At 34.9% G+C, this 13,814-nt stretch overlaps 1 protein-coding gene across 1 annotated transcript in view; it reads left to right on the forward strand.

Annotated features, from left to right (window-relative positions):
* LOC139151177 (uncharacterized) overlaps positions 1-13,814 on the forward strand; it is a 76,941-nt gene that overhangs the window by 7,183 nt on the left and 55,944 nt on the right. The window contains exons 2-6 of the mRNA XM_070723771.1: positions 553-660; positions 1,966-2,047; positions 4,241-4,292; positions 8,511-8,618; positions 9,997-10,045. Coding sequence (XP_070579872.1) covers positions 553-660; positions 1,966-2,047; positions 4,241-4,292; positions 8,511-8,618; positions 9,997-10,045 — 399 coding nt within the window. The remainder of the gene's footprint in view (positions 1-552; positions 661-1,965; positions 2,048-4,240; positions 4,293-8,510; positions 8,619-9,996; positions 10,046-13,814) is intronic.

The following is a 13,814-nucleotide window of genomic DNA, read 5'->3' on the forward strand; positions in this document are numbered from 1 at the left end:
TAATTTTTTTTGTTCCAAGTATTATATATAAAAAAAGACAAAAAATGTATATCATGGAAAACGCGCAATACCCAAAAAGTTGGTGAAATCCGTCTCCTGTGGCAGAGATTCGTGTAGCTACTGCTGAGACTCCCTAGCTATGTTTTAATTTTCCACGCCGCTACAATCTCTGTATGGAGACTGTCCTGCTACATGTATTCTCACTTGTCATTTTTCAGCTATGAAAGAAAAATTTACCATCAAGTTGGCAAAATGTAAACAGGAAAGTATTATTGATGAAAATATACCGTACATTTAGACATGCTGCAATGGATGTGCAATGGATGTTTACTTTTCTCTGCAGTTGAATTATATATCTATGGTGTGTTGCTGACTTGAATTTGGTATAAGTTCACACTCTGCTGCTATTATTGCTTAGAAAATGTCACTATTGAAAAATATTGACAGTACAAGGCCAGTGCAGTAATCGCTAAATTTATAATGTTTGATAATGTCAATTAATATGTCAGCAATAAAATTTCAAAAAACACAAATTCTTCTGTTTCTTGACAGGTATTCTGTTGAACTTGAAAGATGAACAGCAAGCCATCAGAGACGGTAACCCAAAAGTGAAACAACTTTGTGAGAACCTGGAGAATATTCTGAGAAAGGGACTCAAACGTAAGTAATTTTGCATTCAACGCATACCATGCTATAACAGTCATGCATGATCAGCTTACAATGTTGAACAACTTAGTAAGTTGTATTTACAACGGCATTAAAAATCACTGGAACCGTGTTATGCCGCAGAGAGTTGTGTGACACGCATGCAAAATAATATTGATTTGAATGGAAATGTCTCGAGGTATCTTAGAATTTGATAAGTCAGTGAAGCGTGTGTCTATTGAAGGAACTGCCTAGTGTTTTCTTTCAACAGAATTGTCCAAAATGTATACCTAGAGAGTTTGTTTTTGGTCTGAATATTATATACCGGTACTAGCTTGTGAAAATAATGAAATAAAGTCATGGTTGATGTGAGTCTACATTCGATAAGACTTGCATTTCTTGTCAATGTTTGTGTACAGAGAAGAGTCATATGTAATAACTGATAATGAATCAGTATATCCATGCATCAGACATTTCCATGTGCATGCAGTATAGCAGTATTTGTGTGAAAAATTTTGAATGGATTGATAATATTGGTACCAAGATGTCAGCGTTAATGACGTACACTTCTAAGATTGTTTTTTTGTTTTTCATCTATTTCTGTGAAATATGAAGATTCTTCAAATAATCTGTAATAATCATCAAGTGAACATATTTATATACAGTTTGCTGTACTTACTGTCAATTGTGGTCAAATATTCCTAATGTTAGCAGAAAAACTGTATATTGAGTACGTAGATTTACCATACTTGTACATGACGGGGTGTGATGTCATCCTGACATCATCATACAGTAAGAGTCACAAATATTCATACAATTAGTTGGAAATCGATCCTTTTGAGTGAAGTATTGACAGATTTGGCGAAAAACCTACTCATTAAGATTTGACTGAAATCCTGTTCTCAGATTTTGAAATCTTATTTAGCTTTACATTTGTTACACTGGTACATGAGAGAGAGATTTTGGTGAATACCACCCATGTCTGTGATACATATGCTTGGAAGTAAGCATACCCATTCAAAAATGTGCTGATAGAAAAGTACACTGCTTCAAAGACAATGATATTTTTGATAATAATTGCCAGATGAATGTCAATACAACATGCGATAAGATCCGTATTCTTTGAAGGCTGCCCTCTGTGAAGAAATATGCAACGGTCAAAAGATCTGTCAGTGGTATACAACTTTGAAATGTATCTGCAGTAGTACCAGTATAAATTTTTGCCATCATAAAACTTTGTTAACATTAGAATTGTTCCTTTCGTGATCAAACTTTCAAGTGTTATTACAGAAAATATTTATTTCTGTTTAATTTTTACAGAGCCAGGGTCATTATTTGGTCTCAATAAAAGAGATTTCTGGTGTTGGGTAGAAGCATTGCCAAATTACACATGGAATGATAAGTAAGTCATATATCTCTCTTTTGTCTCGCTTTAATAGATTACGTCATTTACTGTACATATAATCTTCTGATGAGCAATTCAAAAAACATTGTAACATGGAAATATGAAGTCAATAGTGACAAGTGCAGTGGTTAATGTCAGTTTTTGTTGTGGTTTGTGTGGGAAAAGGTTCCATGTGAGCACTTGTCTACTGCACCAATTATTGAACACTGCAATGTGGATTTAGTCTGTACAGACAATTATTTTATAGAGCAATCATATTATTAGATAAAGACAACATGTTGAGGGGTTTCATGATTTTATGAGAAACTATATACCAGTTTATTTTGCATGCCTAAAATGCTGTGACAGTCATAGCTTGCTAACGTGAAAACAACCAATGAAAAAGTGATATATGATATTAAATTTGAATAAAATACCAACCAATGTGTTAAATATTGGCAGAATATTTATGTCTCAGTCTTTAAGCTGGTTGTCACTATTTTGTATTCAATATCATAAGGTTATAAATTATTATATTTTTTATATTTTCAAATGATAGTTCCTATCAAACCATTTCTTTGGTACATTAAATGTGAAGAGCCACTACACTTTTAGTGCCATTTTCAGCGATCTGGAGCTTATCAAATTTGCTGATTGTCTATTTGTCTGTCTGTCTGTCACCTGTCAATAATTGACGTCTTCTTTGAAACTACCCCACTAGTCTGATTGCTTTAAAATTTGGTATGCAGCTTCCTAGGGGTGATCTCAGGTTTGTTCAAATTGTAATAGCAGCCATTTGAGTTTCCTGTATTTGTAATTTGGGGCGATTTTTCTGGTTTTTGGTCAAAACATGTTTTCTGGAACCGATTGCTTTGAAATGTTATATGCAGGTACCTAGGGATAACTTATTTTGGTTTCTTCAAATTTATTATTTTGGGGGGATCTTTTCGTGTTTTTAGTTAAAAAATTGCCTTCTCTGAAATTGCTTGTCTGATTGCTTTGAAATTTGATATGAAGGACTGCACTAATGATCTGTATAAGTGGTATTCAAGTCTTGACGAAATCTGCAATATTGCAATTGTATTTTTAGGGTAATATTTGATAATTTAGGTCAACTCAACATCCAAACTTGTCCACTTTTCAGTACAGTCAGCATGGTGCAATTTTACTCGCACACTCTTATGACATGTAGTAGACCAATATACCGGGGTAACTGCTATTTTAGATATTTAACACACTTTTTCCAGTCAATTTCTGGAAGAGCACATTTCTACCACTTCACCACAGGAGGGCACTATTCAAACAGGTTGCTGAACCACTCAGAGAGGCAATACTAGCATTTTGCCATTTCAAAGTATTATACAGTGTACAAGATTTCGAAATGATATGTTTGTACCACTCACTTTAATACAACAAATAAACCATATTGCCAAAAAAATATAATCTACAGCATATTCAAAAATTGCTGCTGGTGTTCAAATTTTTCCCATGTTGCCCTCAATTGACCAACCAGCCAACAGTTATTATCTGAATTCTCTTAAATATCTCAGCGGAATTACAATCGCAACTAGGTCACCTTTATAATTGTGCAATAACTTAAGGTATAAGTCTAATGAAACTGAACTATTTCAGTGTTGCAGCCAGGATGCGACAATATCCCCCAAATCAAACCTGTTGTCCCACATTCTTGCATACTTCAGATCATCTCGGATGCACTCGCCAGTCGACCATGTTGGGTGTAGTCTGCAAGTAATATCTGATACTGACGATGACCTTTGTTTTGCATGATTATTTTGAGGCTTAGTTAGAAGTAATTAAAACACTGCACAGTTGATATTACAGTATAACTTGTTTGTAGTCTGACTGAGCTCTCTGATTGGTGGCAGATACGGTATACTAGCTGGTACTTTAACAATTACTTGCCTGAAATTCAAGCACAGTGAAGCGGTCCTGATAGTTTGTATTGTGTTTAGATGCATCAAGTCAACATAGCCGCAACATTTAAAGTTTACTGTTTACATTATCATGATGAACATGTTTTAACTTTCATCAATCACCAATGTACCTTGGATACAGTGTTTACATTGGTCGTATCGGTCCCATATAACCTTTGAGTCAGTGCAGTTCCGATGACTCCAACCCTTTAATATGTTATGTTTGTATTCAGTCCCCCATGTTGATTTTGCTGTTTTTTTTCTTTTTCTTCTGCAGAATAAATCCACTGTTTTCCTTAGCAATAGAAACCTGTAAAAATTCTCCTAAGGTAAGTGACTATTTCCTTGCAATTATTGGTGTTTATATCTTTAACACCAGAGTTCTATAAATTTTTGTCAAAACAAGAGTTTTTGTAGCTTTGTGTATCTAGCTGAAAGGGAATCAAATTTTGTGTAAGTCTTTAGGGTACCGGTAGAATGTGTTTCGGGTGCAGTGTCTTTGGCCACAAATATTTTCACATTACTGACCTATTGCACCTGCAGACTGATTTTGAAGCCTGAGGTATAATTTTACGCTTTCATAGTCTTGTTTTGGTGAAAATCAAAAGTTAATTTTTCCATTTAGAATTACAGTAGAATGCACCTTTGGCGATAGATATTCAGATTCTCAAATTTATACAAAACCTTTTTCATGAACATCAAAAATTGAAATTTTCCCAATAATTTAACAATTGCACTTTCTTCTTTTATTTCCCAAAGCATGTTGAAACACCAACTATTTAGTTTTTAACTCAGTGTCTATGTATGTAAATTGCATTGTTATTCTGGACGTAAGAATTCTTGTCAACAACAACAATGCAGTTTACACATATACAGGCTGAGTTGACAAGCTGACTACTGTGTATCTCAACATACTTTGTGAAGTAGAATAGGAAACTTTAGAGTCAACACTAAAATACAAAAAAATTGAAAAATTTATTAAAAGTTACAGCTACTGGCCCTACGGTATAAGGGGCCACAGTTAATTATACTGTGAACTTGACAAAGAATACACATTGTAAAAGGGGAAGGGGTTTAACTCTGCTATGAGTAGTGTGCAGTTTCTCACTATAACTATGTGCAAAGGTTACATCATTATTAAAACTCTGTATGTGTGTAATACTCAATTAAAATGCAGATTTTGTTTTGAATTTATGTTGGTTGTTCAAAATCCCTACAGTAGTTAAAACTTTCAACAATCTATTTCAGTTGTCAATCATGTTTGGGAGAGGTTCAAATCATAATTACCCTTTACGGCAGGAGGGAAGGGGTTTGAGGTCACGTGCAATTTCTTTTTGTTTGTTACGCATGTGTTTGAATTATCAATGATCCCTAATGACAATATTCCATAGGACAAATAATTCTGTTTTGAATAGAAAGGTAAAGTCATCTGATATGAAATAGGGCAGACATATTTTATATGACATGGGGAGGTCATGACTGGGCCCAGTGTTTGTCATTCACATAAATTGTTGTGTACTTAGAGGGACAAAGTCACCCAATGTTAAATGGAACGAAGGGGTATTGCAGAAATAGGGCAGTCATCATGTACGAATAAGGACAATGTCACCATCTGTTCAAAGGTCTGGTTTTGTTCAGTAATCAGAATATACCGGTAGCTTCCTTTGTGTATAGTAGGTATCATGTTGATGTATTACGGCAACAAAATAAGTCATCTACCATGAAAGCATAGGTTATGGTTGGCCACCAGGAGATTGATAAGTGGAATCAGATGAATATAAGTACCGTAACAGTATTTTCTAATAGATCTTTAAAAAGATACCTTTCAATCAGTTGTTAGGATCAGCTCGGTCATTTCCTCAACTGGTATGCTTCATCCTGTATATTCATCATCGGTGGTCCTCGTCTAAGAGGTAAGGGACAATGGAAGTGAAAGACAAAAAATGAATACACATTTAAGGTAGAATGTACCATGGGAACAAATATTCAGGTTCTCAAATTTTTACAATGATGATAAATAAAATTGTTAACAGTTTGATTTTGTGAAAAAATGAAAAATTTTAATTTTTCTGCATAGAGATAAGGAAAGCAGCCAATCGTATTTCAATTCTCAGTAAATGTTTGATAATTTGTTTTTCTAGTACCAAAATATGAAAATTGACCCTCACCCCTAACTTTTGTTCTTGATGTTTGAAAGAGAATGGTTTAAAGTTTTCCATGAGGAAAGTTTGAACAAAAACATAAATCTTTCAGATTCAAGGGCGCAGACGTGCTTGAGACAGAACAAATCTCCACTTCTCATTTCAATTAGATTAGCAACACTGCCAAGTTCAAAATTGTTCTGCACAACACATAAACTTACAACATCACAACAAAATGCAAATAATGCACAATCTCCTTTGGAAAAAATCACATAAAACAAGCTGTGTTCAGTGTCAGTGGCAAAATTTATGCAGTCGGCAAACTACAAGGAAATGTCAGAAGTTGTCATGCCAACGATGACTTTTACAACTACTTTATTAAAATTTAATACAAGAAGTTTCACAGGTCATGGCATCATTCATCTTTTTTGTCTTCCTGTGTTCTTATAAATCATTGTGCATCACTTGTCTTAACACAAGAGACTTCAGAGAAAGACACTGTCTCTTGCATTGTGAAAAATGGTGATGGGGATTTCAAACATCGGAAGTCTAGCCATATCTTCCAGTTAAAGCATCCGAAATGAGCGGAAAGAGATAAAATTTGAGGATTAACACTCTCCAAGAAATTGAGAATTATCATTTCAGGGCAGCATGAGGTGCCTTAAATCATGTCTGATAATCCTGTTATCTATTCCTGTGTGTCAGTTATTTCATTTTAAAATCCAATTTCTCAAGCTGTGTTATTGTTTCGACAGGAAAGCCATGTGGAAAATCTGTCACATAGTTTTCTGTTAAAAACACAGTAATTAGCAATTGCTCTGAAGGCAATAAAGTGCAGTTTGCAGCGGGGTAAAGTAGACACCTTAAACCACCCAGGGGAAGGAACTATACCTTAATAAACCTTGAAGATTTGATAACATAATTTTCCCCCGCATCTCACCTTTGTAAAATGCAGAACTACAATCAAAGGGCCAGTAATCCACACCAGAATTCACTTGTCAAGAATTGCAATGTAGTTTTTCCATTTACAGGCCTGAGTTGACTACCTGAATACTGTGTATATTCAACATGCTTTTGAGAATAGAACAAGGAACTGCAGTTGTGAATAAAAAGGAAAATAGCAAAAAAATGTCGTCAGGAGGTACATCTACTGGCTATTTAAATGATAGGCCATGTGACTAAATTCGGTAATTCTGTGTTGCAAATCAATCTCATATTTGTAGAATCTGAAAAATTGCTATACCTTTGCAAGTTTTTCTGAAAAGGGGACAAATGCTGTCATCATTTGCTATTTTCTTGATGGTAAAGCGCCCTCAACGGTCTAACTGAGTAAGGCCCTATCCACAGCACAACCTCAGCAGTTATCGTCCTCTTATGTTGATAGCTGCTTGATATCTCTGCTGATAAGTCATGATATCTAAAAAATAAACATGTTATGGTTTTGAAAGTATAATAGATAAGGATGGATGGAAAGTAAATCGCCAATCATAAAAATCCAAAACCTGAATTAACAAAACAGCTCCTCCCTGACTATGCTGGCGTAGCATAAAGGCATATTCTGAAAGGAATCAGACAGACATATTTATAAGCAACAAGAGACTGTTAGAGTATCTAGGACAGTGGGTGAAGTAGAATTGTCATGTTTTAAAACTGACTGGAAGCACTACTTTGTCAATGGTTCTACATTTCCAGTATTTTAGAAATCTGTCAACTTTCAGTACTTGATTCTACCCAAAATGCATTTCAAAGAATGCAAATTAGTCAGCACAAAATCCGATGTAAACATGAGTTTATTGACATTGTTCTTGTTGGAAGTTGTCGATATGATAAATTGTTGAACATGCTACACTGAATGGCATGTTGTGATGTAATAAACCAGTGGAAACCTAGAGTTCTGAGTTCTGTGTCCTTCAATTCTGTAATTTCATGTTGATCTCTAGAGGGCGCTGTGATGCAGGGTGGATGAGGCTCTGACAGTGCTGAATACTTCTCCGCACTGATACATGCATTTCTAGACTGGTAAAAGTCTTGTGACACAGACAAGCTTGTAATTCTGTTCATAATAGGTCAAACACATGCAAAACTTACAATATAGAGTAATCTTTAGGGAATGAAAATGACTTACTATATCGTTTATCACTTTATCAGCTATATTTCAACAGAAAAGCATGCATACACATATGTTATCCTTGTGAAAACCAGCAGATGCCCTATCAAAACAAAGGCCTTCTTTTGAGAGTTGGATCATACACTTATGTTTATATTTTACTCCAGTTGTACCCTAATTGGAGTTTGCCTTTGATACAATTTTGTGCATGATATCCTTATGTATTAATTGGTATTGTACATAGCATATAGCTGCTGCATGCCTTTATTGACTGACTTGTCTTTTTATTCTTTTTACAGCTAAAAACTCATCAGGGTAGAGGAAGATGTTTCTTAAGAATCGCATTGGTTAAAAAAATAGTCAGTGTACCTATAGAACAGTTACTTAAAAATCCAAAACTTACTGAGGTAAGAACATGTGATATTCCATTAGCCTACTAACTACCTTATAAAGTTGCAATATCCCAGGTAGAGCTAGCTGCTAAATTTGCATTTAGTCTGGCATGCAGCCTACTGAATTTTACTACTTTTGCTAGTATAAACTTGCTGAAGACTGACTACCAGCTTTCTTCCAATGTTCTCACAGTTTGCTGCATTACCTTGGTCAACCACTAAATTCTCCAACCCAGACCTCATTTACATATATCTTTTAAGGTAGTCCGAGCCTCAGAAATGAAAGACTTAAACATTTGCACAAACTTTTCTCAAGCAAACGTTCAACCATTCTCTTTCAAAATGAAGAATAGAAATCAGGGGTCACTGTGCAAAGTTTGGTACGACAGAAACAAATTACCAATAACCTGATATTTATCAATATTTGAAATTCAAAATGGCTGTCATCCCTTTGTTATCTCTATGGGAGAAATTAAATTACCAATTTCCACAAAACTAAGCTGGTGACAACTTCATGTACATTTGTACTAGTCTAAGCTTCAAAATGAGCCCCCCCCCCCCCCCCACACACACACATACACATACACACAAGTGGTAAGCCGAAAGAATATTGTAAAACTGAATCTGAATACCTGTCCCTGAGTCACATTCTAACTTAACCTCCCTTTATGCCAGCAGCCAATACCTCTAAGCTACATCACCACTGCTGGCACATTGATACAATCACTCACTTTGATTTTATCAAAACCTGTCATTTCTAGTGGATACTATCAATCACGAAATAATTTACAATATTTGTTTTACCAAGTCAGTAGAGAATCTAAATCAATATCCTATGTTCAAAATTTTGTTCCAAATCACCTATAAAGCATTGTGAATAACTTTCCATAGAAGATTCTCAGAGGGGTTTGCTGTTTGAAATGTTCAAAGTTTTATTGACTCAGTGCAAATAAAAATCTGCAAACTGTGTCTAACAAATTTACGATCCACTGAGAGACCTACTTACTTACATTTTTTAGCTGACCCCAAGTCTACGTCTGGTGAGGTCAACCCATTAGCATGTGAAGATATTAAAGAAATTTTAAATTCTCATTGAAAAATCATGAGCGACAAGAAATAAAAAGTGTGTGCTACCAAAGACAGTGTATGTTTTACTGTACCGGTATGTTTCAACAGTTACAGCTTTGTACAATAAACCCTACCTACCCTCAATTCCCCAAATGGTACTATGACAGGAATGGATATAAGCTTACGAGTAGGCGGAGTTGTGCACAGGAAATTTTTGGTTGAATACGTCCCAACATTTTTAGGCCATTAATGGCCCGCCATCATAAAATGCGTGCAGTTTGAGTACGATAATGAATAAATCTTGATCCGTTCCATTGTCTCGCAGTATTGGTATGATCCAGCGACTTCAATCATCGGCAATGAATTATTAAAAGGTAAGAAAAGTCTCCCCTAACTCTTGAGCCAATTAGCGCGCACAGAAAATGAAATGGGGCATGACATTCAATTCTGCTGAGACAAGGCACAGAGATTTTTGCCGCTCTCGTTGAATGTTCTTAAAATGCATGTTTAGTAATCACTATACATCTTGTTCCTAATGTTACATTATACCCAGGCTTGTCGTTTGATTGTGAAGATAAGAGGGCAATTAAAATGTAGATAAGTATTACATTACACAATGATGAAAAAAAGAGCAGTATGTTTTTGCATTTTTCTATTAAAAAATACCATTCAAGCCATATTATCTTTGATAAGGTCACTATTTCAGTCCTTGCTGATGGATTCAATTGATTGTTCTCAGATCTTATATATTTGCTCGTAACGGCCATATTTGACACACAAGTCAAAATCTAAGTTATACATTAGTTGCCAATGTTTGGAAAACGTTCTGTGGTCACAATTCAGCAAGCATTTTGACATACTTAAGTTGTTTTTTATTTCAAACCATCTTGTTGAAAAAAATTTTATTGATGGGGCTTTCAGATAACATTGAGCAGAAAATCCACAATTTGCATTTTGACGTTTTCGTAATGTTAGGTTTAAAACTAATTCAAAATATTTTTTAAATCTGGGGTTTTACCATTCATTATTTAACAAATCAGAGATCCGTTTAAATCAGGTTCCAAACAGTGCATTTTCTAACAGCAATTTCTTTGAAATTTACATGTCCATTTTTCAAAATATCTGACTACATTTAGGTATTGTTGTACAGGAAATGTTGATACACTACTTGCTACTCTTGAGATTGAACAATTTACTGAGGCTAGAATTGTAGTTCAATTTATATCTGTTCGTTAGCCAACGTGGGGGGTGTAGTTCATAAGGGTTACTTTGCACCTGAGTGTGTTTAATTGGAATTATGCATCATTTGTGAGCAAGGTTTCTCAAAAGTGTTCAATGGAGAAGAAAGTGAGATGTTTACCAGTACTTGTGTTTGCAGCCATGTTTGCAAGTTTTTACGGCATACAACAAAAAATTTCTCACTGTGTTCATGCATACATTCAACACGACAGATCTTTTAACTGACCTATTTGTATTTCATAAATTTCTTATTAGGTGATAAATCTGCCCGTGATGTCAAATAGATTCGTTTTTAATGCCCTTTGCCGGTGAAAATTAAAGGCATTTGCCCAAAGTTCATTCAAAATTTGCAGGTGCTTTCAGAGTTGGATAGATGTCATGTGTTAATGCAAAACTGACTTTAACCAAATCCATTAACAGCCTGTTCAGTATTACTGCAGTGATTTTTATGGCTTTGACTTCAGAGAAAGGGGCTTGAATTTATTGCTTATAATTAGATACTTGCAGATGTTTTCCAGATATAAATAGTTTATTTGATATAATTGAATTAATTTACTTTCATGAGTCAGGGCGGTTGTCCATCAATCAATGAAGAAAATTGAGTAATGAAATAAAGGATGTTATATCAGTGTAAAGCTGAAAATTCTCTCGAAAAAATTTCAAAAAACCTGCAAGGAAGAGTCAAGAAAAGTTACAGAAAAAAATGTGTGGTCCCATTCATAGTGAAATAATTCATTGATAAAAAGTTGAAGGCCAGCTGAGCCTTAGCAATGAATGAGTTATATTTTGTGTCTCGGCATTGAATTCCGATATTCCTGAAATCTCTATTTGAGGCTTTGGATTACAGAAAATTTGACAATAAGATGAACACTGCATTCATGGATATTTTATCTCGTGTTACAAAAGATGCAAAAAACCCTTTGAAGTCGACTTATCTTGAAAACAGCTCACCAAACTGACTGGGTTAATGTGAGCTTATGGAATTGTTCCCAAACAAGGTGACTTTGACCTTGGCAGGTTTTTAGTCACACAGCTCCTGACCATCTAAAGGAAATTTGAACTGGTTATATAATGATACAGGAAATCTGTGAAAAAAGAAAATTTTTCTTATTTTGAATGATATGATAGTTTTTCACATGTGTTTAATTTGTTTTTTGGCAAGAAGCAATGACCAGCCTTTCCCGAGATTTTGACCTCTAGACTCAAGCATGTGGATTCCTAAATTTGTTTGCCGTAATAGGAATTTCCCAGATTGTAGTTGATTGTGATATTGCTCCCAGCAGACTTATGAAATATGCCCCTGAAGTTAAGTTGAAATTAGCTTTCCAAATATAGGACATGTACATACCCATGAGTTATGTCCTAACCATAGCAATATAACTGTCCAACACGGCATTCAAATTTCATATCACGTATCGATTGAAACAGTATTAATATTGATCACAAGCTTCAATGTATAGATAAATGGAATTAGGTCAGTAGTTTATGTGATAGGGAGAGCAGAACACATTACAGCTCAAGATAAGGAAACAATATGCAACAAAATATGAAAGATAAATTTTCTTCTCTTGTCGTCAGTTTTATAATTAATTCATGTCTTTATTTATTGATCCATTCATTCATTTATTTATGAATTAATAAAGTTATGCAAAATGCGGTGAGACAAGTGAGATTGATTAAACAATATATGCAACTAATAAATGCATTTACCAGTATGTACAGGGTAAATTAAATTTGGATTGGGAAAAGAGTATGTTTATACATAAAAGGCAAAATTGCTTTTCATTTATCTACGCATGTACGTCAGCTAATTGGCTAGCCTTGTATGGAATGGGATGTTGTTTTCATTACTTTTAATAAACATGGAAACTTCGCTGAAGTACCTTGGCAGATAGTTTGACGTTGACCAAGAAATCATCTCACGAAAATGCAATCTTAACAGTGCAACCAATAATATTTGATGGGCAAGCTGTTATTGTATTCGTAATGAACACAGGAAACCAAATCTACAGGCATTTTTCCGTCTCAATTTTTTTTTCTGCCCTGCAACCAATATTACATGCTGTTTTGTATGCAGAACTTAGAAATCCCAAAGAGGAATTGAGTATTTTATGGAGCCACTGCATTATTTTGTCTGATAGGGAACCACAAATCTATCAGACTTTTATATATGAAAATACTACCCCCAAAAAAGGCAATTATCAGCAAACTACAGCATTCCATTACACTTCTTAATCAATGAGAACAACCTTGACATTTCCTTCCTTACACAGCAAGAAATGTTCAAGTGCAAATTTCTAGAGAACAGCCCTATTTTCAAAGACCTAATTTATCATCACTAAATATTTTTCAAAATTGTCGGCAGGAGTGAAGATTTATAGTGAAGACAAACCTTCTGATACAGATTAAAAGAGCTTTTCTGGGGGTCTCTATCAGGGAAAAACCATTTTGTTGCAGGGGATTGGGGTGGAGGAAACGGGTACGGCTGCAATTTGTTATTTCTGTTACCGTATAGCGTATGCTGAAGCAGTGCAAATCAATCTGCTGGAACAATTTTCTTGTTCTCAAGCCATTACGGTACAAAATCAAATCAATGATTAATTCTCTCCTTCACTCCTTCACCTACCCAGAATCCTCAAACCCCTTCCCACCCCTGGAAATCATTAAGTTCTCCCCTTATGTACTCTATTCCTAACCCAAACCTAATGACTCCCTAGGTTACCATTGATTAGTGTGAAATGCTGTCTGTCTGTTTCCACTGATCTTCACTCTTAAATTTTAAGCTTGAATCATCAGCCAGGGTATTATTCCACGGTGCAGGAGAAGATTTAGAGCTCTCTTCACAAATGCTTTGTGGCTGTTTTTAAAAAAAAATCGTAGACGTACATTAATGATGAGTAAGAT

This window comes from Ptychodera flava, chromosome 15 (genome assembly GCF_041260155.1).
Source record: "Ptychodera flava strain L36383 chromosome 15, AS_Pfla_20210202, whole genome shotgun sequence".
Lineage (NCBI taxonomy): Eukaryota > Metazoa > Hemichordata > Enteropneusta > Ptychoderidae > Ptychodera > Ptychodera flava.